This window comes from Schistocerca serialis, chromosome 2, assembly GCF_023864345.2.
Source record: "Schistocerca serialis cubense isolate TAMUIC-IGC-003099 chromosome 2, iqSchSeri2.2, whole genome shotgun sequence".
In the NCBI taxonomy this organism is placed as follows: Eukaryota; Metazoa; Arthropoda; class Insecta; order Orthoptera; family Acrididae; genus Schistocerca; species Schistocerca serialis.
The window spans coordinates 878,628,087-878,653,846 of record NC_064639.1 but is presented as its reverse complement, the minus strand read 5'-3'; the positions used below and the strand labels follow the sequence as shown (position 1 = coordinate 878,653,846).

Sequence of the window (25,760 nt, the reverse complement as noted above, 5' to 3'; positions counted from 1 at the left end):
AGTAAGAATGGGATGTTTTATTTTCAATAATATTTTACAAAACATTTGTGCTAATATAATTGTTTCATTTCTAGACTATTCATCTAAATCAATACAAAATCCAATGTATTTTTCATTTTAAAATGTGTTATAATGTGTATCCTACGGGTTTCATCTGTAATTCTTTTTCTCATGTCATAATACTGATTTTAAGAGTGAATCGTTCTATAAATTGTGAGTTATACGGAAGATAATTAAATACACAATGTCTTCATGTAGATTTATTCCTTGTAATCTTTATTTAAATGCCATCTTTACATTTTCCTTTCTACATTCTATATTCCGTTGTTGTTTGTGACTGATAATCAATAGTTGTGATTCTTACATTTGTCTTACTTCTTCGTCGTAGGGCAGTAAGAGTCTGGAAGCTTCTCGCAGGTTATGAACGGTGGTATATCGCATGAGCATTTGATACACTTCCCTCCAGTTGATAGAAGTTCGTCGCCAATCTTCAGTTTGTGATCTCCGAACGAGCACTGATCACCTACAACGTTTCACACACATGAGTACATCCTTACGTCTCGATGAGAGATAAGCGGAAATAAAACAATAAACGTTGTCAAACACATACACAAAAATTATTAGGGTGAAAGTCACATGAGAAATTATAAGTATTCGTAATTCTGTGTGAAAACATTTCACAATGAGTTCAGATGTGTTAAACTGTTATATGCACAGCAGTAAGGGCACTAATTTGAAAAACATGAGCTCCGTTTTTCAGTGCATGTAGTAAAATTGAAAGAAAAAGTCCATATATACATTAACACGAATGGCTGGCGTCAGGAACTGTAATGCTTCTATTAGTACGAATAGGACAGTAACTACATCATGGGCTGAGAACTGCCAGCGTAACCTTATTCATTTTTCATGTGTCTGGCTGATACGTTTTTATTGAATGAATGTCAAATCACAACATCTCACTCGCAAAAGCATAATTATCCTCCTACTAAGGACATTTGTAATTCTGAATCTGCATGTTATCTAATGGGTAAAACAATCTTTGCAGATGAAAATTCGCCAGAGTTCCTGTTGCACATTGCTGAACAGATAATAAATATTTGCTAGAACTACGTAGTTTTGTTAACCCTCCCTTGATGAGTTGTAAATGAATCTGTAGGTCATTAGTTATGCAGCTAGGAAATTGAATCACCAGGAAAAACCAGAAGGTAACTTCCACTTGTTCGTTAACATAATTCAAACTATCATTAACATCAGTTTTCTGCTCGTTCAGCAGGTCATTAGCATCTCCATTTCTTAATTCCTTTGCATATCTATCCGTCCAACACATCTTCCAGAACCTGAAATCTCCTCCTTCCTCGCTTCCTCCCTCAGTAACGTTCTCTGTCCTCCCACTCCTCTCAGCAACTCCTCATTTCCCCCTCATCCATATAAGTAGTTCTTTTCTTCCTCCTCCATGTCTACATCTGCAATGCCTGGAGCTTTGCTCTGTCTTTTTTCCTCCTCGTCCACCTTCTAACGCCATACAGGAGGATACTCATCAGTGAAAAATATCTTGGTCTGGCTACTTTCCGCCACTAGTACTTATACTTTCTTTTGTAAACTAAGACGCATTTTTATCGGTGCATCCTATATGTTTTATGTTTTAGGTGTACTTCACCATTTGTGTTAGGGAATTTGTGTATTTAATAGTTATTTGTTTGTTCGCCCCGAAATCTCCATTTCCTCTCAGCTAATCATAGGTTAGTCTCTCAACTTTATTGGCAGCGTAGGAGAAAATTGCAGTATTAATAATGACGTTTGCATTATAAGCTATAATCAGATGAGAGGAATCGCATATTTTTGCAGGACATGAGAATAAATGTTAAATCCACTGAACGTCATAAAGATTGATATGCATCTGGAACAAAAATAAAGATTGTGGTAGGTCTGGGGCGTTTTAAGTTATAGAAAGATCTTTCTCAAATACTTATGGATATTTCTGTAGAAATCTCTCCTTTTATTACAAAATGTTTCTTTCTCCGTGCATGTCCCTTTCTTAATATTAGCGTCTGTTTTGCGTCCTATGTGTTAAAATATTTGCACATCTTATAATGTATCTTCATTCAGTATTATCCTTGCCTTCCCATTTCCTCGAAGCCTTATTTCTTTTGTTTCCTTGATGTCGATTTTCAATCGGTAGTTTCTTCCTTTTATCGATTTTCGTTCGTTAGTTTTCCTCATTTAATCCCAACGATCACATTTTTCTGAACGACAAGTGTCGTCTGCAAACTTCAAACTTTTACTCATTTTCAGTTAATTAAAACCTCCGGGCTAAGAGGCCTTGGTCGAACAGTAGAGTTTCTTCCTCCTGACGTTGCGTTCCCAACTGCTGGCAACGTCTTTCTTTTCCTGATTCAGCTCAGTACTTTCTCCTCGCAGTGCCACAGACATTTTTGAGTCAAATGAAAATCACCTGTCGGGTAACGTACACGGCCCTAGGGAGCTGGTCACAGGCGGTGCAGTTTTCCGCTGGGAGGTGACACTAGTGGAATCACTTTACCACAGGCAGAGCGACTTACAGAAAATCGGTGTCTGGCCCAAAAACTGACACTCGTGTCCACGATTGAAGCTTCGGCAGCTGCTCCTTTCAGCAGGAATCATCCTCGGTCTGAAACTTGAACCTCGCCACTGCCTAAATTTTGAACGTAAATCAGCAATGGCAGCCGAAGACTTAGGCATAAAAAGTTATCCTCGTTCTACCAAAGGCCTTGTCAAAGAGGCAAAAAGGGCGGAGGAGCAGACAGAGATTCAGGGCACTCCCTTGGCCTTGGGTGCAAAAGGCAATCGAAACCACTGAAGGGAAGACACATAATGTACATCCACAAGACATGTGGTCTGTAACTGAAAAATTGTCATGATGATCTCTCCACTGGCATCTCACCATACTAGTCAGCTATCCAGATCTCAAGGAGGGAACAGCCATTGTTGAGGTGCACATGAGAAAAAAGACTGAATAGCCAACGCAAGGGTAACATTCTACGAATCAGGACGAGGTATGTAATATGTTTGAACGTCGTAGGGAAAATAGAAAATCTGAAAAGAGAAATGCTAAACCTCAATATAGATACAGTGAGAGTCAGTCAGAAGAGTATAGGGTAATATCAACTGTAGCAGAAAATGGTATAAAAGGAGTAGGATTCGTTATGAATAGCAAGATTGGGGTGAATCAGTTATTCTGAACAGTTCAGTGTTTCTTCCCATCATCAACAACAGAAAACCAACAACGGCAACACTACGTCAGGTATACATGCTGACGTCGTAAGCAGAAGATGAAGAGATACGGAAAGCATATGAAGATAGCAGACGTGTAATTCAGTACGTAAAAGGAGATGAAAGTCTAATATCCATGGGGATTAGAATACTGCAAAAGGCCGGGAGATAAGGAGTGATTCTAGTTAGATTACATCACGGTCAGGCAGAGATTCCGAAATCAGACATTCGATTATAAGGCGAAACCATGAGCTAAGATCACAATTTAATAAGGATGAAGAGTAGTCTGTAGTTCAAGAGACTAGTCATGAAGAGTCAATGCACAAGCAGGTGCGATACAGGAGTATTAAGGAATGAAGACACCATCTTTTAATTCTGTGAGGCTAAAGATACTGCGATAAAGATTAGCTCAGCAGGCAGTTCAGTTTAAGCGTAATGGAGATGTCTAAATAGGGAAATAGTTGGAAAGAAAAACACAGGTACAAGGAAGATATTAGCTAAGAAACATTGGGTAACAGAAGACGAACTTCAGTTGATCGGTGAAAGAGGAAAATTCAGGATGAAATAAATAGGAACTACATGGAAGCTAAGGTGAAATTGCTGCCTGACGGTGAAATTAAAAGAAAGTGGTGGTAACAGAAAGAGTGAAACGGGAATTTCAATGCTAAATGCAGAGGAGAGAGCGGATAGGTGGAAAGAGTACATTGAACGACTATGTGGGGAAGATTTGTCTGGTGTGATAGAAGAGTCAGGTGTCGACAGGGAAGGGATGAGGGATCCAGTATAAGAATCAGAAACTAAAAAAACGTTGAAAGACTTGAGATGAAATAGGCAGAAGGGATGGATAAGATTCCACTGGAATTTGTAAAATAACTGGGGAAAGTGGCTACAGAACGACTAATCACGTTGGTGTGTAGAACGTATCAGATTGGTGATGGACCATCAGATTTAAGAAAAGCTTGATCTACATAATTCCGAAGATAGAAAAAGCCGACAAGTGCAAGAACTATCGAAAATCAGCATAACAGCTCACATCCAAGTTGCTGGCAAGAATGACATGCAGAAGAAATGGAAAAGGAAGTTAAGGTTTTGTTATATGACCATCAATCTGACTTTAGGAACGGTAAAAGCAACAGGGAGGCAATTCTGACGTTGGGATCAAAAATGGAGGCAAGACTGAAGAAAAATCAAGGCACGTTCATACGACTTGTCGACTAGGAAAAAGTGTTCGATAATGTAAAATGGTGCAAGATGTTCGAAATTATGAAAAAACAAGGGTAAGCTATATGGAAAGACGGGTAATGTACAATATGTACTAGAGCCAAGAGATAACTATAACAATGTAAGATCAAGAACTATGTGTTCGGATTAAAAAGGTGTATGACTGGAATATAATCTTTCGCCCCTACTGTTCAATCTACACATCGAAGACACAATGACGAAAATAAAAGAAGGGTTCAAGAGTGGAATTAAAATTCAGAGTGAAAGGATATCAATGATAAGATTAGCTGATGACATTGCTGTCCTCAGTGAAAGTGAAGAAGAATTACAGGATCTGCTGAACGGAATGAGTACAAAATAGGGACTGAGAGTGAATAGAAGAAAGACGAATGTAAGGAGAACATCTACATCTACATGGATACTCTGCAAATCACATTTATGTGCCTGGCAGAGGGTTCATCGAACCACCTTCACCATTCTCTATTATTCCAATCGTATAGCGCAGGGAAAAAACGAACACCTATATCTTTCCGTACGAGCTCTGATTTCCCTTATTTTATCGTGGTGATCGTTCCTCCCTGTGTAGGTGTCAACAAAATATTTTCGCATTCGGAGGAGAAAGTTGGTGACTGGAATTTCGTGAGAAGATTCCGTCGCAACGAAAAACGCATTTCTTTTAATGATGTCCAGCCCAAATCCTGTATCATTTCAGTGAGACTCTCTCCCACATTTCACCATAACACAAATAGTGCTGCTCTTCTTTGAATATTTTCGATGTACTCTGTCAGTTCTATCTGGTAAGGATCCCACACAGCGCAGCAGTATTCTAAAAGAGGACGAACAAGCGTGGTGTAAGCAGTCTCCTTAATAGATCTATTACAATTTCGAAGTGTGATGCCAATAAAACCCAGTATTTGGTTAGGCTTCCCCATAACATTTTCTATGTGTTCCCTCCAATTTAAGTTGTTCGTAATTATAATTCCTAGGTATGCAGTTGAATTTACGGCCTTTAACTGATTTATCGTGTAACCGAAGTTTAACGAATTCCTTTTAGCACTCATGTGGATGATCTCACACTTTTCGTCATTTATGGTCAACTGCCTACATAAAAAAAGGGAAGTAGCAGATATGAGAGCAGCGAGAAACTTACCAACAGGATTTGGATCACGAAGTAGACGAAGTTAAGAAATTCCACTGCCTGGGTAGCAAAGTAACCGATGATGGACTGAGTAGGGGGACATGAAAAGTAGACTAGCACTGGCAAAAAGAGCATTCTTGGCTAAAGCAAGTCTGCTAGCCTCAAACATAGACCTTAATTTGAGGAAGAAAGTTCTGAGACTGTACGTATGGAGTACAGGTTTGTATGGTAATGTGAGAAAACTGTAACAGAAGAGAACTGAAACATTTGACATGTGGTGATACAGACTGTGAAATATAGCCGATAGCGATAGGTAAATTTTTTTATATCTTTTCCGTCATTTCTTTTCCTTTGTTACACTAAGTATTCATATCTTTGGTGTAGTGTATTTCGGTGTTGATATTAAAAGGTAACTGCAGTTTATTTCATTTTCTTTAGAGCATAAGTATGTTTCCTTATTATTTCTTGAATATGGAAAGACTTTAATTTGTTTTATTTTATTTGCATTTGAAATATTAACTGTGATGTGAAGAACTGCTATGTATATTGTCTCCTCTCCCACTGCGCGAAGTTTCTGGGAAATCGAGTTGTGGCACTTCCTGTGTTCTCCTGGTGGGTTTTGTCGTGTAGGCTGTCTAAGTGTATGAAGTGCACTTACTTTGTCCGTCTCCTTAGCATCTCCGATAGTAACAAGTCATCCAACACAACCATAACTATCAGCTGTGGCTTCAGGAACGTAAATAACGGCCCCGCAGACTCCTCAGAGTGGTGGAGGAGGAGGGGGTGGCGGGGGGGGGGGGGGGGAGGCGGGCATTACATACAGCGCGCAGATTCCACAAGCAGAGTCTTCACAAAATACCGTCGCCGGTAGATTCGCAGCCGGCAGGGACTGTGTGGGGAGAGCGATGGTGGTGGGGGTTTCGAGCAGACGCTGTAGGGGAAATGCTGTTCTGGACTGAAGCCTACGCTCACATTTTTTGTATATACACTCCTGGAAATTGAAATAAGAACACCGTGAATTCATTGTCCCAGGAAGGGGAAACTTTATTGACACATTCCTGGGGTCAGATACATCACATGATCACACTGACAGAACCACAGGCACATAGACACAGGCAACACAGCATGCACAATGTCGGCACTAGTACAGTGAATATCCACCTTTCGCAGCAATGCAGGCTGCTGTTCTCCCATGGAGACGATCGTAGAGATGCTGGATGTAGTCCTGTGGAACGGCTTGCCATGCCATTTCCACCTGGCGCCTCAGTTGGACCAGCGTTCGTGCTGGACGTGCAGACCGCGTGAGACGACGCTTCATCCAGTTCCAAACATGCTCAATGGGGGACAGATCCGGAGATCTTGCTGGCCAGGGTAGTTGACTTACACCTTCTAGAGCACGTTGGGTGGCACGGGATACATGCGGACGTGCATTGTCCTGTTGGAACAGCAAGTTCTCTTGCCGGTCTAGGAATGGTAGAACGATGGGTTCGATGACGGTTTGGATGTACCATGCACTATTCAGTGTCCCCTCGACGATCACCAGTGGTGTACGGCCAGTGTAGGAGATCGCTCCCCACACCATGATGCCGGGTGTTGGCCCTGTGTGCCTCGGTCGTATGCAGTCCTGATTGTGGCGCTCACCTGCACGGCGCCAAACACGCATACGACCATCATTGGCACCAAGGTAGAAGCGACTCTCATCGCTGAAGACGACACGTCTCCATTCGTCCCTCCATTCACGCCTGTAGCGACACCACTGGAGGCGGGCTGCACGGTGTTGGGGCGTGAGCGGAAGACGGCCTAACGGTGTGCGGGACCGTAGCCCAGCTTCATGGAGACGGGCACGTGCACCTTCCGCCGACCACTGGCGACAACATCGATGTACTGTGGAGACCTCACGCCCCACGTGTTGAGCAATTCGGCGGTACGTCCACCCGGCCTCCCGCATGCCCACTATACGCCCTCGCTCAAAGTCCGTCAACTGCACATACGGTTCACGTCCACGCTGTCGCGGCATGCTACCAGTGTTAAAGACTGCGATGGAGCCCCGTACGCCACGGCAAACTGGCTGACACTGACGGCGGCGGTGCACAAATGCTGCGCAGCTAGCGCCATTCGACGGCCAACACCGCGGTTCCTGGTGTGTCCGCTGCGCCGTGCGTGTGATCATTGCTTGTACAGCCCTCTCGCAGTGTCAGGAGCAAGTATGGTGGGTCTGACACACCGGTGTCAATGTGTTCTTTTTTCCATTTCCAGGAGTGTATTAAACGGAGCCCTTGCATGCGCACATGCGTGGTGACCATTCAGAAAGATGTTCCGTCACCTCTTCTTTCGTTAGTATCTAAAAGGAAATCCTCTGAAAATGCAGCCATTCATTTCCCCTTCATTTGTTAACCATTTTTAACTTTCAGAGAAGTATCATGAGTGACGAATTTTGAGTAAAACCTACACATTTCTCTTATTTCCATGTTAAAATTTGCCTCTATTTCCAAAACACAGCAGAGTTTACACAATGTCACCTCACTAATATGTTGTGCACATGCAACAGCGAGAGAATTCCGCAACAGTGGTATCTGAAGTTCATTGAGAGAGGAACTGACGAGAAGTAAGGTCAGTAGCATATTTTTAAAAAGTACATCCTCAGTACAAAATAGACGGGCAATGCCTTCGCTAATGTCGTTCCAAACCTATAGAATTTCTCGTTTCACCAGCTATCTATAGCCCCTAAATATCACCTTTCACCGAAAAGATCTGTAGTCAGTGGAATAACATGGTTGATAATAAAGTTTTGCATAATAACCACATGGCAAAATACTCTCCTCTTTGCGTGCTATCATTTGCCAAAATCTCATTTCCATATGTCAAACCGTTTACGAAATATGAGGAATGTTGAGAATATTTCACTGTTGCTTTATCGCTGGCGCGGCGCGATCGCAAATGAGCGTGTCACATCAGCTCAATTTTCTCGAGATTGGTGACAGGTAAGGACCTCTACCCAAGTCCAATGAAAAAATTCAGTATCTTAGCTAAATTTCATACGCAGCAACATATTACGTAATACGCACCAACGCAAAATCATAGCGAACGGTATTTTTCATTGCAAACTTTTTCGAATTTCGCGCGGTGTCTTCTTCCATGTAAATATCACAGAAACTTTGACCATTAATGAAATGACAGGCACATGATCCTGAGCCTGACGTATAAAGATGTAAGTAACGCAGAAATTCATAGTTCCTGTGAAATCGTCTGATAAATATTCCAGGGCGTGGCCTCGATTTTGTCATCGACCAGCCGAAAGGTGGCAGACACAGTCGGCCTCCCGTTCCGAACAAAAGAATGAACTCGCCCTGCGCACTGGACGCAAGTTGGTCACTGCGCATCAGCCACCTTACCCTGCGTGGACTCAACTAGTTTTCTGCACGAGTGGCCGGAACGCCAGCTGGCGCTCTAGAACGCGCTGCGTTCTTCATTTTGTTTCCTTTAACTCTCGATGACAACAATAGACGCCCCTACTAACAATCCCATACGTTTATTCGTATTTCTGTGACAGCCACAGTCTTAAAGGGCAAGTAAATTGCTAATAGAAAGTGACTCTTACTTTAAAGTTGTGTATGTAAGTTGTCTGACTAATGCAATTATTTTCTCTGCATTAATGTAAAACGTGTTGGTACTTTTTATTGTACTGACTGTTCTTAAACTTTTGCATTAGTTAAGTTCACAATGTCAAGGAATAGGCTATATTTAGGTGGTGTGCGAAAGAGAAAGTAAATAGCCTGCTGAGACGAAGTAGCCAAAAAGATACTGAAAGTACATATAGTCTTCCAGTGATCAGCTACACCTCAAGAACAGACATGTACTAAAATTAGTAACGAGATTGAAATTTGGAAAAAGTTTGTCGATTTACAGTTGAAAATGGAAGTCAATATAGTTGCAAAATCGAAACTGGGAAAGATTCTGACTTTTGCAGTTTCATAGGGGACACTAAAACTGCTCAGGAAATGGAACAAATTTGGCTACGCTATTCCCCTACTTTAAATGCCCCTTAATTGTGTAGCCTGCTGATTACTCGGAAATGAAGAAAAAAATGGCGTCATGGACACTTTGACGACTGGCAAGGTCTAAGCAAGAAGATAAAAGTATGAAAAAACTTTCGCTACACATTTAAATGTGTGTATTACTTACAGCATGTGGAAACGTGGCAAAACCATTAACACAGATTTGTGTAATAGGTGTGATGAAACGGAAGCCATTACGAGGGCAGTTCAATAAGTAATGCAACACATTTTTTTTCTGAAACACTGGTTGTTTTATTCAGCATTGAAATACACCTGGTTATTCCCAAATCTTTTAGCTACACAACACTATTTTTCAACGTAATCTCCATCCAATGCTACGGCCTTACGCCACCTTGAAATGAGGGCCAGTATGCCTGCACGGTACCATTCCACTGGTAGATGTCGGAGCCAACGTCGTACTGCATCAATAACTTCTTCATCATCCGCGTAGTGCCTCCCACAAATTGCGTCCTTCATTGGGCCAAACATATGGAAATCCGACGGTGCGAGATCGGGGCTGTAGGGTGCATGAGGAAGAACAGTCCACTGAAGTTTTGAGAGCTCCTCTCGGGTGCGAAGACTTGTGTGAGGTCTTACGTTGTCATGAAGAAGGAGAAATTCGTTCAGATTTTTGTGCCTACGAACACGCTGAAGTCGTTTCTTCAATTTCTGAAAAGTAGCACAATACACTTCAGAGTTGATCGTTTGACCATGGGGAAGGACATCGAACAGAATAACCCCTTCAGCGTCCCAGAAGACTGTAACCATGACTTTACCGGCTGAGGGTATGACTTTAAACTTTTTCTTGGTAGGGGAGTGGGTGTGGCGCCACTCCATTGATTGCCGTTTTGTTTCAGGTTCGAAGTGATGAACCCATGTTTCATCGCCTGTAACAATCTTTGACAAGAAATTGTCAGTCTCAGCCACATGACGAGCAAGCAATTCCGCACAGATGGTTCTCCTTTGCTCTTTATGGTGTTCGGTGAGACAACGAGGGACCCAGCGGGAACAAACCTTTGAATATCCCAACTGGTGAACAACTGTGACAGCACTACCAACAGAGATGTCAAGTTGAGCACTGAGTTGTTTGATGGTGATCCGTCGATCATCTCGAACGAGTGTGTTCGCACGCTCCGCCATTGCAGGAGTCACAGCTGTGCACGGCCGGCCCGCATGCGGGAGACCAGACAGTCTTGCTTGACCTTGCGGCAATGATGACACACGCTTTGCCCAACGACTCACCGTGCTTTTGTCCACTGCCAGATCACCGTAGACATTCTGCAAGCGCCTATGAATATCTGAGATGCCCTGGTTTTCCGCCAAAAGAAACTCGATCACTGCCCGTTGTTTGCAACGCACATCCGTTACAGACGCCATTTTAACAGCTCCGTACAGCGCTGCCACCTGTCGGAAGTCAATGAAACTATACGAGACGAAGCGGGAATGTTTGAAAATATTCCACAAGAAATTTCCTGTTTTTTCAACCAAAATTGGCCGAGAAGAAAAATGTGTTGCATTACTTATTGAACTGCCCTCGTATTTCTAGAATACCGTATCTAACGAGAACATCAGCTACGTGACGAATTGTTTCGGTGATCTCATGAATATGCCATAGGGAATATAGTGGCAACTTTTTAATTATAATAGGTCATCGCTCTAGATATGATCCTGCTCTGATGACATATCTTTCAAATGAAAAAAAAAGCTAAAACAAAGTTTTCAACCCACAAATTGAGAACGAGAGAATATAACTGCTGAATGGTTGTGTTTTAGAGCGGATCATCGGTGAAATTAAACAACAGCCACTCTGTTCTCTTGTAGACTCAATCCCTCATTTGTCACGGAAGTGATGTAAGATATTTGCCCTTAGATTTAAACGAACTAGATACACCCGGACTTTGAAATAAATGAATCGTTTTCAGGGTTTCGTAAAGTAAGGGGTATAATGCTGAGAGTTTTGCAAAATAAATAATAACTGATTTAGAGACGATGAAAATACAACTGGGTAGATGTATAGATCAAGGATAAGATGGTGCTGTGTCTATGAGTGGTAAGTGCTTTACGGTCAAAAATATAACTACAAATCCTGAGTTTACATATTGTTCAACAGAAAAGCTTAATCTGGTGCTAACTTAACTGTCGTGAATACAGCGGAACTGCAACAGTTTCATGAGAAAATACAATGCATTTATGTTTTCTTTACTCCTTCACTGTTTCGACGTCAACAAGTAAATGGAACTGTAGCAAATGACAGACGAGTTACAACGGCTGTGAAGAAACTGTGCCCAGCCAGATGGCCTTCCAGATGTGATTCTTTGTTATCAATAAAACAGGAGTTTCATAAAAATTTTGTTGTGCCTATCTTGTCTCATTATAAACACCAAGAAGAAAGCAGAGAGGGAAGTAGTGTCTAATCTTATAAAAAATTGGAAACATCTGGCATTGTCCTGCCTCTGTATTTTAAGGTGAGCTTTGGAAAACATTAACCTACCTTCCCAACTACCGTAGTACCCAAATAATGATACAGATATTACCTCTCAGATCCTTCAGACTAAATAAAACTACTCACCTTATGATATAATTTTAAACTTGTAGCCGAAGAAACGAAAGTACTAGTGAATGTTTGTAGCATTGACACAAAGCTGACCTAAAGTGTAGAAATTTTTGGACCAGTTTTCCGCAGATCTTGAGTTTTGAATAAACTAAAGTCTTTTCAAGTGCCAGTTTTCAATGATCATATGTTAAATACTTTATCACCCTAAAGAATGCTAATGATTATTTTTCTTTCTTACGTCCTGTTCATCTTTTTAAATTAAAAAATGAAGATATCCAGGAAAGAGTGAAAAAAGTGATTAGAAAGTACTAATACGATTTCACGTGAACCTTTTAGCTTAGAAACTCTTATGTCGAAAGAATTTGAAAAGAAAGGACACGTGTTGTCAGTTAAAGAGCTTGTAAAATTTTTGGCTCTTGCAGGTACATTTCCAGCAAGCAGTTTAGCCCTGATGTTTGCACAGCCCGACAGCTGTTCTTGACTCTGCCAGTTATATCCGCCATGGCAGAGACATCATTTCAGTGTCCGAGTCCAGATTAAGTGCTTTAGCAATTCTAAGCGTTGATCTTGAAACCTGCTCTATTTACTTTGATGCCGTTGTGAAAATGTTTTTGAGCGCTATGGTAGGAGAATGGGAAAGATGTGTATGTTTTAACATGAAGCCTCATTTCACAACACTGAAGACTTTGTTCGTTCTACAAATAATGTATCGATAAGTGAGTTTATTTCCCTCTTCCCTTGAATTATGGCGTCTGAATGAAGAGTTTTTTCGATTTGTTCTTTAATTTTTGTAGTAAATAAGGCCCACAAAATTTATTTGCAGTGGGTTCCCCAAAATCTTACTTACGCCATTGTTATTTTGTATACTACTACCGTTCTAGATATTTGTTTGAAGACGCCGACAATTACAAGTAGCTTTGTTTTGTGCAATGATAACTTTTTACCTTTTGTGCAATGGTAACTTTTTGTGTTACTTAATCCATGCCGGCATCCGAACACCAAGGCTGTTTTGGTAATACATATCACTGAGAAAACAACTTCCACCAACCACACTTTTTAATGTTGTATTTATGTTACTGTGAATCATGTCAAAAATTTTGATAAACTTATCTTTCACCCAGTTTCAATCAGTCCGCTGGCGATCGTCATTGATATTTATCGAAAAAAACTTACTAATAATTTTTCAACCGACAAAAACGGATGCTGCATGAAACAGTTAATTAATGGTTTTTGTAGCCGTAAATAACAATGGAACTAAGGCAGTATTTTTATAATCATTGTTATGTCTGATTTCCTAAAAGCTTTAAATTAAATGCTGTAGAGACTGACCTTCGTTCGCCGTTGATGACTCAGAACGCCTTACTACAAAATCTTCAGCGGAAGCTGCGGAAAGAATAAAGTACACCAATAAATTCTATACCGTATTGTCTAAGGAACGATGTATTACAGGTCAGTTGACATGTAAAGACATTTGCAGAGTGACTGTGATAATTCTTCATGTTGTAGACACAACCGAAACTGAATTTGCTGACGTTTAAAACATGCATTTATTACACCGAAAGACGTGAAGTTTTTTTCTTCTATAAATAAAAAGCTACAACTGGAAATTGACACAAGTTAATTTGGTGCTACTTACGGCAGTGGAACTCGTAAGTACAGCACTTGTTTTCTTCACTGTACAGTGGCGCACACGTACGTAGCTGTGAAATGGGCCACGTCAGACGATACCTGCAGCTGGGTCTGCTGCACCACGGCCCTTTCAGCGTTCCTGTAACGTAAGTGTAGTCAGTATTTAACGACAGCAGTACGTGCATACACTAAATACTTCTATCAACTACACGGATGCGTCACTGCTGCTTCTTGGGCTGTTGCTTCTTGTTCTCTACAGTCTAAACACTGGCTCAGTTTAGCTCTGCAAACACGTCTAAAGTGCCCAAGTCTGTCCATGCCCACGTAACTACTGTAATCTATATATCACCTTGAATGCTCTTGCAGCATCCTTGTCTTTCAATCATATCTCCCTTCCAAACTCCCCACCCACAAGCCCGTTCTTCACACTTCCTTCCATTACCAAATCAACTATTTATTGATGCTCCAGGATTTGTCCAATCAACTTATCCGTTCACTTTGTTCCATGTAACTCTTTTCCTCCTGGAATGATTCAGTAACTGTTCATTTGCTGGTTGTCCTGTCGACAAATCTAATCTTCAGCATTCCTGTGTAACAGGTCATTTTAAACTGCTATGTTCTTGCCTTGATACAAGCATTCATTTGTCATGTTTACCGTCCACATGAGGCTACACTGCAAACAAATATATTCAGAATGTACTTCCTAACACGTAAATATACACTCTGAGACAAAGAAAACGTGTCATGGAGGAGCTATGCAAATCGGTCGCAAATTGATATAGATGTATCGACGGAAAATTCAAAATTGTAAACTTTGGCGGTCGATGGATGAATTTGTTGACCTGCAGCGCAAATTCACTGCACAGGTGGCAAGGATAGTACACAGGGGACATGTCAGTACCAGGGCATAAAATATTCGTGAATTTAATTTCGTGTACTCAGTTTGACAATGACTATGGCACAGACAAGCGCGTGAACAATACACGCAGATGTCAGCATTTCAGTGAAGATATGTAGTTGGGCTAAAAGAAGCTGGTTGGGGTGATCGGCGAAACGCTCGACGTTTCAATACGAGCCACGCTACTATTCGACCATGTTGGCAGGAACAGGTGACCCATGACCTAACACATCGTCAAGAAAGAAGCGGTCAACCTAGAGACACGACACAACGTGAGGACTGAGCAGTCGCCAGAGAGGCATTCAGAGCCCCGGTTTCAGCGGTATCATCGATATGATGTGGAACTGGTGCCGAAGTGACCACAGGGACCATCAACAGGCTCCTCACGAGAAGGGTGCTGATCTCATGGCGTCCGCTGCGCCGACTGTCGTTGATGTCTGCTCATTAACAAGCCCTTCTGTGGTGTTGTCGGCACACTCGGCCTGAATCTCATCGACTGGGTTAGAATTATCTTCAGTGATGAGTCACGCTCCGAACTGAGCCCCGATGACCAGCAAAGACGCATCTAGAGGCGCCCCAGACAGCGGTGGGATACCGGCCTCACTGTATCCCGCTGTACGGCCCGACAACCAGGACTGATGGTCTGGGAAACCATTTTATTTCATAGCAATACTCTTTGGTTGTCATCAGCGACACCCTTGCGACATATATTCTACGCCTCGTTTTTTTTTCAGTTTCATGGAAAGCTATCCTGGACTTACTCTGAAGCAACATAACGCCCGCCCGCACAGGGGAGAGGTTCTACTGCTTCCTTTCGTGTTTGCCAAGTCCTACCTTGGCTATCGTAGTCGCCGGATCCCTCCCCAGTTGAGAACGTATGGAGCTCTATGGGAAGGGCATCCAGTCGGCTCGTTATTGTGATGATGTACCGGTTCAGTGGGACAGAATTTGGCACGATATCTCTCAGGACATCTAACATCTCTATCAATCAGTGCCAAGACGAATAACTATTCGCATAAGGGCCAGAGGTGGACAATTCGGTTATTGACTTGCTCAATTTGTGGCGCTCTTTCTATATAATAAATCACCCAGTTTGCCTGGAACAGTAACCACTTGTTTGTCTGTACGTGTACCTCACATCTACCGATTCCGGATCCATTCGGATAATTCCTTTGTGGTGCAATCCTTTTCTTTCTTATTTTTTGTCTTAGCGTGTATACTGCCTCTCAAAAATGTGAAGCAACCAGAAGACACGGTAGAACATCAAGGTAATTTTGTTCACGCACAAAACTTAGGGTGGAGAGTAAATAAATAAATATGATGCAGTTCTTTGTGACACGTAATACTTCCAGCACAGCGGATTCTTTTTGTTGGCATTTTGACCTGTTACCGGGATTTATTGGGTATATAAGGGGCGTAAACACCATCAAATGTTAAGTGATCACTGTGGACAATACGGAGATGTAGCGTGGTCGTGTGAGACGGCGTTATCTGCACGTGGCACAGTTGGAAAGAGGCTTTATTCGGGACCTCTACCTGGCCAACTGGTCACATCGTTCAATATACTGATTTGTGGGGCATTCAGTTGCAACAGTGGCGCAATGCTGGAGTACATGGAGACGTGAGAACACGTTCTGGTCGATCATGTCAGATCACTACAAGGAAGGTTCTTCGTATTGTGCACCCAAGCACATTGTAGCCAGTTCACACCCGCACGTGACAACCGAGGACATGTAATGGACTTCCTGCAACTTCATGTGTCATTCCACATTACTGATCGGAAACCAGCCACAGCTGGATTACGGAATTAGCATATGATGCGTAAGCTTCTGTTAACACCACAACACAAACGGCTGCTATCACAGTTGTGCCATGACTAGGAAAAACAGACAGCTGATGAATGGCATCACACTGCGTTTAGTGATGAATCGCGGTTCTGTACTACACCTGACAACCACAGCCGGTGAATATGAGGTGAGTATGACGGCGATATGCGGAGAGGGCCCCATTTCTCTGATACTTTAGAGGGGTACAGCAATATTACTCCTGGCGTCACGTTATGAGGAGCCACTGGATCTAGCTTCAGGTTTTGGTTGCACTGACTGAAGTAACTCTGGCGGCATGTCCATGGTGCACATCCTCTGTCCTCTTTTCTTATCTCTCGCACAATATTACTTTTCAACAGTAGTATGCTCGTCCACAGATAAACCGAGTTTCTATGAACTGTATTCAAGGTGATGAGGTATTCACTTAGCCTGCAAAACCCCTATGTCTGTCCCCGATAGAACGTGCGTGGAAGCAGCTTGGACGTAAAGTACATCCCAGGGCCAGTATACAGGACATCAATTACCAGTTTACTTGTGGGCCAGCTTGCCACAGAAGAGAATACAACGGCTTTACGTAAGCTTTACCGAATCAAATCGCTGCATGCCTCAGAAGCGTGCGCAACGTCATAGCAGCAGCTGACTCATGTTGCCTAGTCATTTGCAAATTTAACTCGATCATTTATCACTGAAATAACATCATATACTCTTTTAATTTGTGAATTTTCATTTCTTATCCTCCTCCCCTTCTTGGTCCTTTAGCTTTTTTTGCTTAATGTGTTTTCGGTGTTAAAATACGTCTCCTTACTCGGAAAATAGTCTCTAGCTGTTGCAAGTGAGGATTTTATATTCTCTATGGTGACGTTCCTCTCAATTCCTTTGGTCGCCAAACGGGCTTAAACCATTCCCTGTAAAGGAGATTATTTCTTTAAGAGCAGTTAATGTATTCTGCATATGCAAAAGGAAACTGAAAATGTAAGAGATCAAAATCAAAAAACGAAAATTGGAGTATAGACTGAAAACAAATGCTGCAATGGAAAAATATAAACTGCATTTGGAAAGAAATCTGCCTGTGCCAGGAACACAAGATATCTCTGTCTACTGTAATAGCAGTGCAAATTGATCAGGTCTTGGAGTACATGCAGAAATCAGTGTCTACATGGATGTTTCCCGTATTAATCTAAATTCGAAAAATCTGTATACAAATATCCGCCCCCATTCGGGCTGGTTTACAAATGATGGTGTTTACATTTAAATGTGGTGGACCGAACGCTGTGCACCTACCAACAGAACAGCCATTTGTGGAGTTTAAAATTGGCATAAACGCTACTTATAAAGGTCACTTGTTTCCAAGGTTTATAAACTTTAAGTTTTATAAGAAAATGCCACAAGAATGTGATGTAGAAGAGCTAGTAACATACAGTCAGAAAGATCTGGAATGTTTTAAATGCATTGTTATGGAGAAAATAGAAGAGAAATTGAAGTACTGGATACCCTTACCCACAGTCATATTGCAAGAAGGAGCAGAGTTTATTCCTGAAGGCGTAAGAGAAATATTTTTTAGAGAAATTTATATATGTGGGGCGAATCACCTGCAACAAGCTTCACAAATATTGCGGAAATGGAAAGTGCTATCGATGTGCGGTTTTCACAGAAACAATTGATAGTCATGGCTCTGAATATAGCCAATACACAGATTGTAATAATACTTAGAAAGTGTATTTTTTGTGCAAACATACACTTTTTTAATGGAACAGTGCGCATTGGCATTAAGAAACTAAAAGTAGGGTAAATCAGAATGTCAATCCTGTTTGTTGCAGGATCCTAGTACGAGTCGTTTAAGAGATATCGTATTTTGAAACGTTTCCACGCCGACATTTGTTTGTGTCAATCAATCTACGTAGCTGCTGGGTTCGATATTGTTATGTTTGCTGACAGTGTGCTTGTGTGTTCCCTGAGTGCACCGCGACTTGCTAGTCAGTTAGTGTGTGACAGTCCAAGAAGCAGGTTGAAAGCAGACGATGAGATTTGCCAAAGCATAAAAAGCCAACAGGCTCATGGTATATGGAGCGTTGCCTTCCCTAGAAAGCTGTTCGTTCTTGTACGGTTTATTTGGAAAGATAAGCCAATAGACGTCAACCATCTCCGAAACTATTTATCAACATCTTCAACCAGTTACGTGAATGTGGCAGTTTGATCTCTAGACAGCGTAACAGAAGGAAACAAGTGACGACATGAGAGAGGGAAATCAATGTTCTTGCTGGCGTTGCTGTTGATCCGCACGTTGGCTCCCACGCAATCGCACGAGGAACTGGCATTGGGCATTATCAGGTAAGTGTCGTACGTATCGACATATGTTCCATGCCTATCACATCTCACTCCATCAATAGCTTCAAGGAAGCGATTATGAGAATTGTGTTAACTTCTGTACGTGGACATTAATACTAGATATTTCAGAAAAATGGTTCAAATGGCTCTGAGCACTATGGGACTTAACATCTATGGTCATCAGTCCCCTAGAACTTAGAAATACTTAAACCTAACTAACCTAAGGACATCACACAACACCCAGTCATCACGAGGCAGAGAAAATCCCTGACCCTGCCGGGAATCGAACCCGGGAACCCGGGCGTGGGAAGCGAGAACGCTACCGCACGACCACGAGATGCGGACGATATTTCAGATGTATCATGTATCTTGTTTAGGGATGTACCCATTTTTACCAATCATGGCCAGTTAAACCACCGAACCACACTCCGCCAAGTGGGACGTCAGTGTACATGGAATGAAAACGTGTGGTTTGGGATACTGAAAATCAGGTCATAGGCCCGTTTGTCATAGATGGAATACTGAACTCGCACAAGTATAGCTGCGTGCTAACAGACCATCTTCCACGGATACTGGAAGACATTCCTCCGGAGACTAGGAGAAACCTGTGGTACCAACATGATGGCTTTCCAGCTCATAGTGCACGAATTGCTACAGTATGTCTTCACGAATTATTTACAAATCGTTGGATTGGACGCAGAGAACCTGGACCTTGGCCGGCCCGTTCCCCGGATTTGACGCCTGCAGACTTTCTTCTGTGGGGAAAGCTACAAGACGCTGTCTGAAAGAACGTATCAACTGCACCCGTTGATATTCAAGGCCGTATTACTGCAGCCTGCTCGTACATATCCGCTGAAATGCTAGCAAGTGTGCAGCAGACGTCCATACTAGACAGGAAGCGTGCACTGCCGCTGCCGGTGGTCATTCTGAACACAATTTGTCAAAGCTTCACCCTCCATTGCTGGTTGTGGAATGGAGTCGAGCTCGCGGCCGCGGATTGTATGTCCAAGGGCTTTTCCGTGGTTATTTCCGGTGCGGTTCTCCTCTTGCTACCTGCAACGGTCGTTCGCTGCAGCACGGTAATCCTTGATCCGTCCACCTTGAGACTTTCTTCTTTCTTGCTGAAGCTAGTCGCATGTTTGTGCATTTATGTAGCTTCTCTGAACAAGCTGGTGTGATAGCTCTTCTCTACAGCCAGAATTACCGTGTCGGCGAATTTTACTACGTGGTCAGCATCATACTGTATTGTGGCTTATACTCTGTGATCCTCTTCCGCATGTGTATGGTTTTCGGCATACTACTGGCATTGCAAGTGGGTCCCTTTTTTCCTTTGCCGGTCTTTTGTGTCGCTTTATAACTAGACTTTACGCCGTGCTTGCGCAGTGTACGACTGATTCTGTCATTCAGTCTGGTAATGTATTACAGAAAGACCGCACCCGATATTTCCTTTTTTTATGGCTCACTTCGTCAATTGCTTGACTCTGTTACACTTCTTATGTAACTTTCGAAGTGTTGCATTTTGCGTCTGAGGTGCTGCGTCTCACATATTCGTCTTGCTCGCGTCACGAGCGTATTAATCATCCCTCTTCTGGTCCGAGCGGTGATTTGACAGTTTGTGCAGGTATCGGTCCGTGTGTGTCAGTTTTCGATATACGCCGTGTCCCGGGATTTTACCATCCCTTGTCACCAGCACATCTAGAAATGGTAGCTGTTTGTAGTTTTCTACTTCCATGATAAATTTTATATTGCCATGAAGGCTGTTCCACACAACGAAGGTGTCATAGAAGTATCTGTACCACGCATTAGATTTACAAGGTGCTAACTCCAGTGCTTGTACTTCAAAATGTTCTATGGACAAGTAGAGCACCACTGGACCAAGAGGACTACGCATGGCGAAGCTTTCCACCTGTTCGTAGAAGTTCCAATTCCACTTGAAAGAGTTCGAGATGAGACTTGCATCAAAAAATTTTGATTTATTGCTGGAAAATGGAACCGATGTGCTCCAGAGAGCCATTAGGAGACGAGGTACTGGCGGAATTGAACCTGTGAGGACGGGTCGTCAGTTGTACTTGGGTAGCTCAGTTGGTAGAGCACTTGCCGGCGGAAGGCAAAGGTCCCGACTTAGAGTCTCGGTCCGGCACACTGTTTTAATCTACCAGGAAGTTTCATATCAGCGCACACTCCGCTGCGGAGTGAAAATGTCATTCCAGAGATGCCAAGCGTTTTGCCAGTTTATACGTCGGTGGGCCAGGAGCGCTATCATTCGATCTTAATGGAACGTTATTCTTACGAACCGTTGGTTATCCACACAGCCGAAGTGGTAGGGTTTCTCTGTTGCGCATGTTCTTCTGTATGTCCACCGAGAGAGAAGACGCCTTGATTAACCGATTCATATTCCGTGTGATACGCTGCTTGAGATCTGCGCCTAATTTTCGGTACGTCGTCGGATCTAACAGGCCCCGGATTTTCTGTTCATAATCTTGGATCTTCGGTCGCATTTCCCTTATCGGCGGGCAGTACCAATAGACTCCTGTCGGCGTTAAGATTCTTATTAGCTTGTACCTCTTCTGTCTTCAGGTTACAAGCTGGTGGTTTTGCTCGGCGCAGTATCCTGGCTGTTTCAGTGCGTATTTCCTCTGTTTTTTCACAAGTTAGGGCCCGAATGGCCGCTTCAGTATTAGCAATGATCTCCTCCGTAGGTATAGTTGCGTGGATTGTAGCGAAATTGCCTCCTTTTTGATGGACAGATTCTTCCTCTTCCATCAATTGTCGTTTACTGAGGTTGACCACTGTGCGTGGAATGTCAGGAATAGCCTTGTCAGTCTGTTTCCGGCATCTTGCAAACTTCTTCTTCTGTCGTTCAGTGCAGCTCTCGAGTTCGTTCTGTATGTTCCTGCATGTTGTTATTTAGTGTGTGCTATTACAGCTATTGTACATGTGTCAGTGTGAGAACTTTCCAAGATACGATATCTCGTATACGACTCGCACTATAATCCTGTAGCAAACACATTTAACATTCTAATTTATCCTAAATTTAATTTTTTAAGGTCAATAGGCCTGTTCCACTAAGAAAGTGTATATATGCACAAGAAATGCACATTCTAAGAATTATTACAATCTGTTGATATGCTAACAGTACGAGCCCTGACTACTAATACATTCTGTGCAAACTGCACATCAATAACACTTTCCATTTCCACAATACTTGTGGTGTAAGTTCACCCTGTATACTAGTATTTACTGTATTTATAAAATAACTGGTAAAAATGATTTGAGTGATTCGGGTGCAGATTTAAATTGCAAGTTAAAACTTATCTGGATTCTATTAAAACTACACCAAACAAAAATAATAAAGACTTCTTTTCAGTGCTTAAACGTACATATAAAAATTAATAACAGTTTTTGTTTGAGAATATTTGTTTCTCATTCACTACCATGCAAAAAACCATAAACGTCTGCTGCTCACAACTATCTAAATGTGAGTTTGGGCTGGGGAAGTGGGTTAGTTGGCTGACCTTGAAAAGCGGTTGGAACTAGGTAGTTCAAACTGCAACATTTGTCGTTTCTTACCTGAATGATAATACCCCAGCACCTATACATAAGGCAATCGGTCCGGAAGAGAGGGAGATGGAGAACGGGTGGGTAGGAGCTCTGATTACAATGGAGACTCCGCCAAAGGTCGCTTCTTCTATTACTCACCATATCATACATACCATGTCGGTAGAGTTCAGTGCAATGGTTTGCAATTTGTATTAGTTTTACGTAGGTCTCGGCCTTCATGCACCTATTTCTATTTACTGGCTATAAAGTAAAAGACACCAAATAATTTTGACTATCGTTATTATTTCTGTAGACGCGAAATTGTTTACTCACCGTCATACCCCTTCTGGCAGACACATCTCTGGCACTCAGACACGGTTCCGTCAATGACCTGGCCCTCCAGGAACGTCTTGCCTTCGTAAGTACACTCTGTGACATTCCGTGGGCTCTTGGTGTCATTTGCTGCAAAATAAAATATACGTATTTAATTTACTAACAGTTTGATGTAACGCACATAAATGAAGATAAAAGTGTCTAAACTGCTATAGTCTATGAGTGTTTAGCAGAATTTTTGCACCCTAGCAGAAACGTATTTCTCTTTTCGCATGGTGGGCGCCTTCTGAAGCAGCTGTTACGTGTCAGTTAACTTCATGTAAGCTACGATGGTTATTCTTCGTAAAACCAAAACGGTTAAGTAAATGGAGGACTTAACAGCAATATGTGTCTACTGCCTTTATAATGTCGTTTTTACTATATCGATTATCATGGCTTCAGCCTCTATTTCAAGGCCTCCTTTCCGGTGTCATCACACCAAAAACGGGTATCTCCGGAAGCTTATGGGCAGTTTTAATTAACACCTCCAAAAAATTACTTTTGTAACTAATTCTTTTTTATTCGTTTTAATTTTTTATTTTTATGTTTATTTTTTATTTGTTATTTTTTGCGTGCGTTTGTTTGAAATTTCCTGGCAGATTAAAAGGAGCGCCGACCGGAAGTCGAAACTAGAAACCTTTCCTTTCGCAGGCAAATGCTCTGTCGTCTAAGAAATCCTTCTTTTCTTGCATATTTAGGGCCTCCCTTTTCCCATCACAGCCTGCAAGGGTACAGTACCCTTACATAGTACCGATCATGCACTATGCAGCGATCATAAAATTAAAGCAATGACTGCAGTGTAGTCAACAATGTGCGAGTAGGTGAGCGAGAGTCGAGTGTTAAAGAGTCCGTGAGTTGAAATCGGGTGTGCGAGAGGCTAGAGCGGGTGCTCGGTAACGAAGTTGGAGATTAGTGGCAGAATATAGGCGTAATGGCACACAGTATTTGACTCCTGTTCAGTGTTTCTAAATGTTGGTTCACGAAAGGGTGTTTTTAATTAATAAAATCCAGTAATTGTGAAAGGAGATGATATCATTCAGTAGTTTTCCTTAGATTTCACAAGAATAGAAGGACAAGACAGTAAGCCTCTTGAAAAGGAGCTATTACCTATTATTGTAAAATAATTAAATATAACTTCACATTCAGCGTATGCGAATAATAAATTTCGGCACGTGCGTCGGACTTCGATTCCACAGCAATCTTCGGAAACGACGGAGAAGACGGAGAAGACAACACAGCAAACGGTGAGTCTGCAGCATTTCAGCACAGCAGCTCTTCGAAATTAAATGAATTCAACGTTGTGTAGGAATGAACAGGAATAGGAACAATCAATAGTGATACTGACTTTTAAGTAACAAGTGAACGTTTCAATTAAGTGCAGGCATAAGTTGTAACGAACAGTGATTTTTGTGAACAGAGTTAATATGGCTAATTCAGAACAAAACGGTAGTGTTACTGAAGGTGAGGGAGGACGATTTAATAACGTGGTTGACGGAGAACAAATTAATGTGATGGAAAATACTACAGTTAATTCGACAGAGGACATTGGTACTGTCAGTTTTGATTTACCTAAAGAAGTTCAACACCAGTGGCTTTCCAGCAACAGGAAGTGCTATTGTCAGTAAAGACTGCATGTGTCAATTGTTAGAAGCATTCAAAAATGTTTATGAGCAAAATAGACAGGTGCGAGTAGAAATAACAAAATTTTGTGAGGAACCCAAAAAGTTCCATGAGGAAACCAAAAATGATTATCAGACACTAACTAATGCCATTAGTAATTTGCGAGCGGAGTCACCAGCTCATTTGAACGAAAGCATGATGAGCTCCGAAAAGAATGTCAAGACAGACATATGGCCATTAGCAGCGAAATTTCATATCTTATGGCTCTGAGCACTATGGGACTTGACATCTATGGTCGTCAGTCCCCTAGAACTTAGAACTACTTAAACATAACTAACCTAAGGACATCACACAACACCCAGTCATCACGAGGACGAGAAAATCCCTGACCCCGCCGGGAATCGAACCCGGGCGCGGGAAGCGAGAACGCTACCGCACTTCAGATCTTAAAATACAGGTTAATGGACGGTGCAGGCAAACGGAAGATTCTGTTAGTAAAGTTAATGACAAAGTTAAGGTCCAAGATGACGAAATTGTCAAAATTAAAAGTTCTTGTAAAACAAAAAAGGGTCAATAATTAAGATGGTTAGCGGCGTACAAACGCGATGCGATGAAGTAAGTGATGAGGTGGATGAGATACGAGAAAAGGTAACAAACGACACACTGTCAAAAGGAATTAGTAAAGAAATTTTGCGTGATAAAATTAATGCAGTATCACGGGAATCAGATAGCAATATTGTTGGTTTGACGCAAGTAATTGTTGACAATGGTCTGACCGGTTGAAAATTTCATGACTATGAACCGAAACACCCACTTGCGTTCATTAAACAATTGAAACATGCGTTTCGGAGGCATTATAAGGAACGTGCTAAAATCGATACTTTCGTCAGTCACATGAAGGGTGAGGCACATATTTGGCGTATAAGTGTATCCGACAATTACGCCAAGTATGAAGAATTTGAAACAGCATTCTTGAACAAATTTTGGTTTAAAGGAAAACAATGGGATGTAAAACCAAAAATTCTCACACCGCCGAACTATGCAAGACATCACGGTAAATGCGTGAATTTATGCAAAGGTACTGGAATGACAATGCGTACTTGGACGATCCGGTTAAAGAAGAAGAGCTGATGCTTATATTAATCCAGAAATTACTATCTTTGGTGGGTGAGAAGTTAGCACTCACACCACAGGTCATAATGGAGCAAGTGTGTTTGCTAATTGACCGGATGGAAGTGCTCAGTGTCTAACAGGAACAACGTGAGCGAAACAGTAACAGTAATCACCCGAATCGTCAAAAAGGGCCCATCGCGGGAAGAAATTCCAAGCTGCG

At 42.0% G+C, this 25,760-nt stretch overlaps 1 protein-coding gene across 1 annotated transcript in view; it reads right to left on the bottom strand.

The window, feature by feature from the left end:
* Nucleotides 1-247: 247 nt before the first annotated feature.
* The window catches only part of LOC126458207 (uncharacterized), a 72,646-nt gene continuing 47,133 nt past the window's right edge, over nt 248-25,760 (bottom strand). The window contains exons 5-8 of the mRNA XM_050095102.1: nt 22,769-22,897; nt 13,854-13,985; nt 13,547-13,600; nt 248-523 (exon numbers count right to left, since the gene is read on the bottom strand). Coding sequence (XP_049951059.1) covers nt 372-523; nt 13,547-13,600; nt 13,854-13,985; nt 22,769-22,897 — 467 coding nt within the window. The 3' untranslated portion in view covers nt 248-371. The remainder of the gene's footprint in view (nt 524-13,546; nt 13,601-13,853; nt 13,986-22,768; nt 22,898-25,760) is intronic.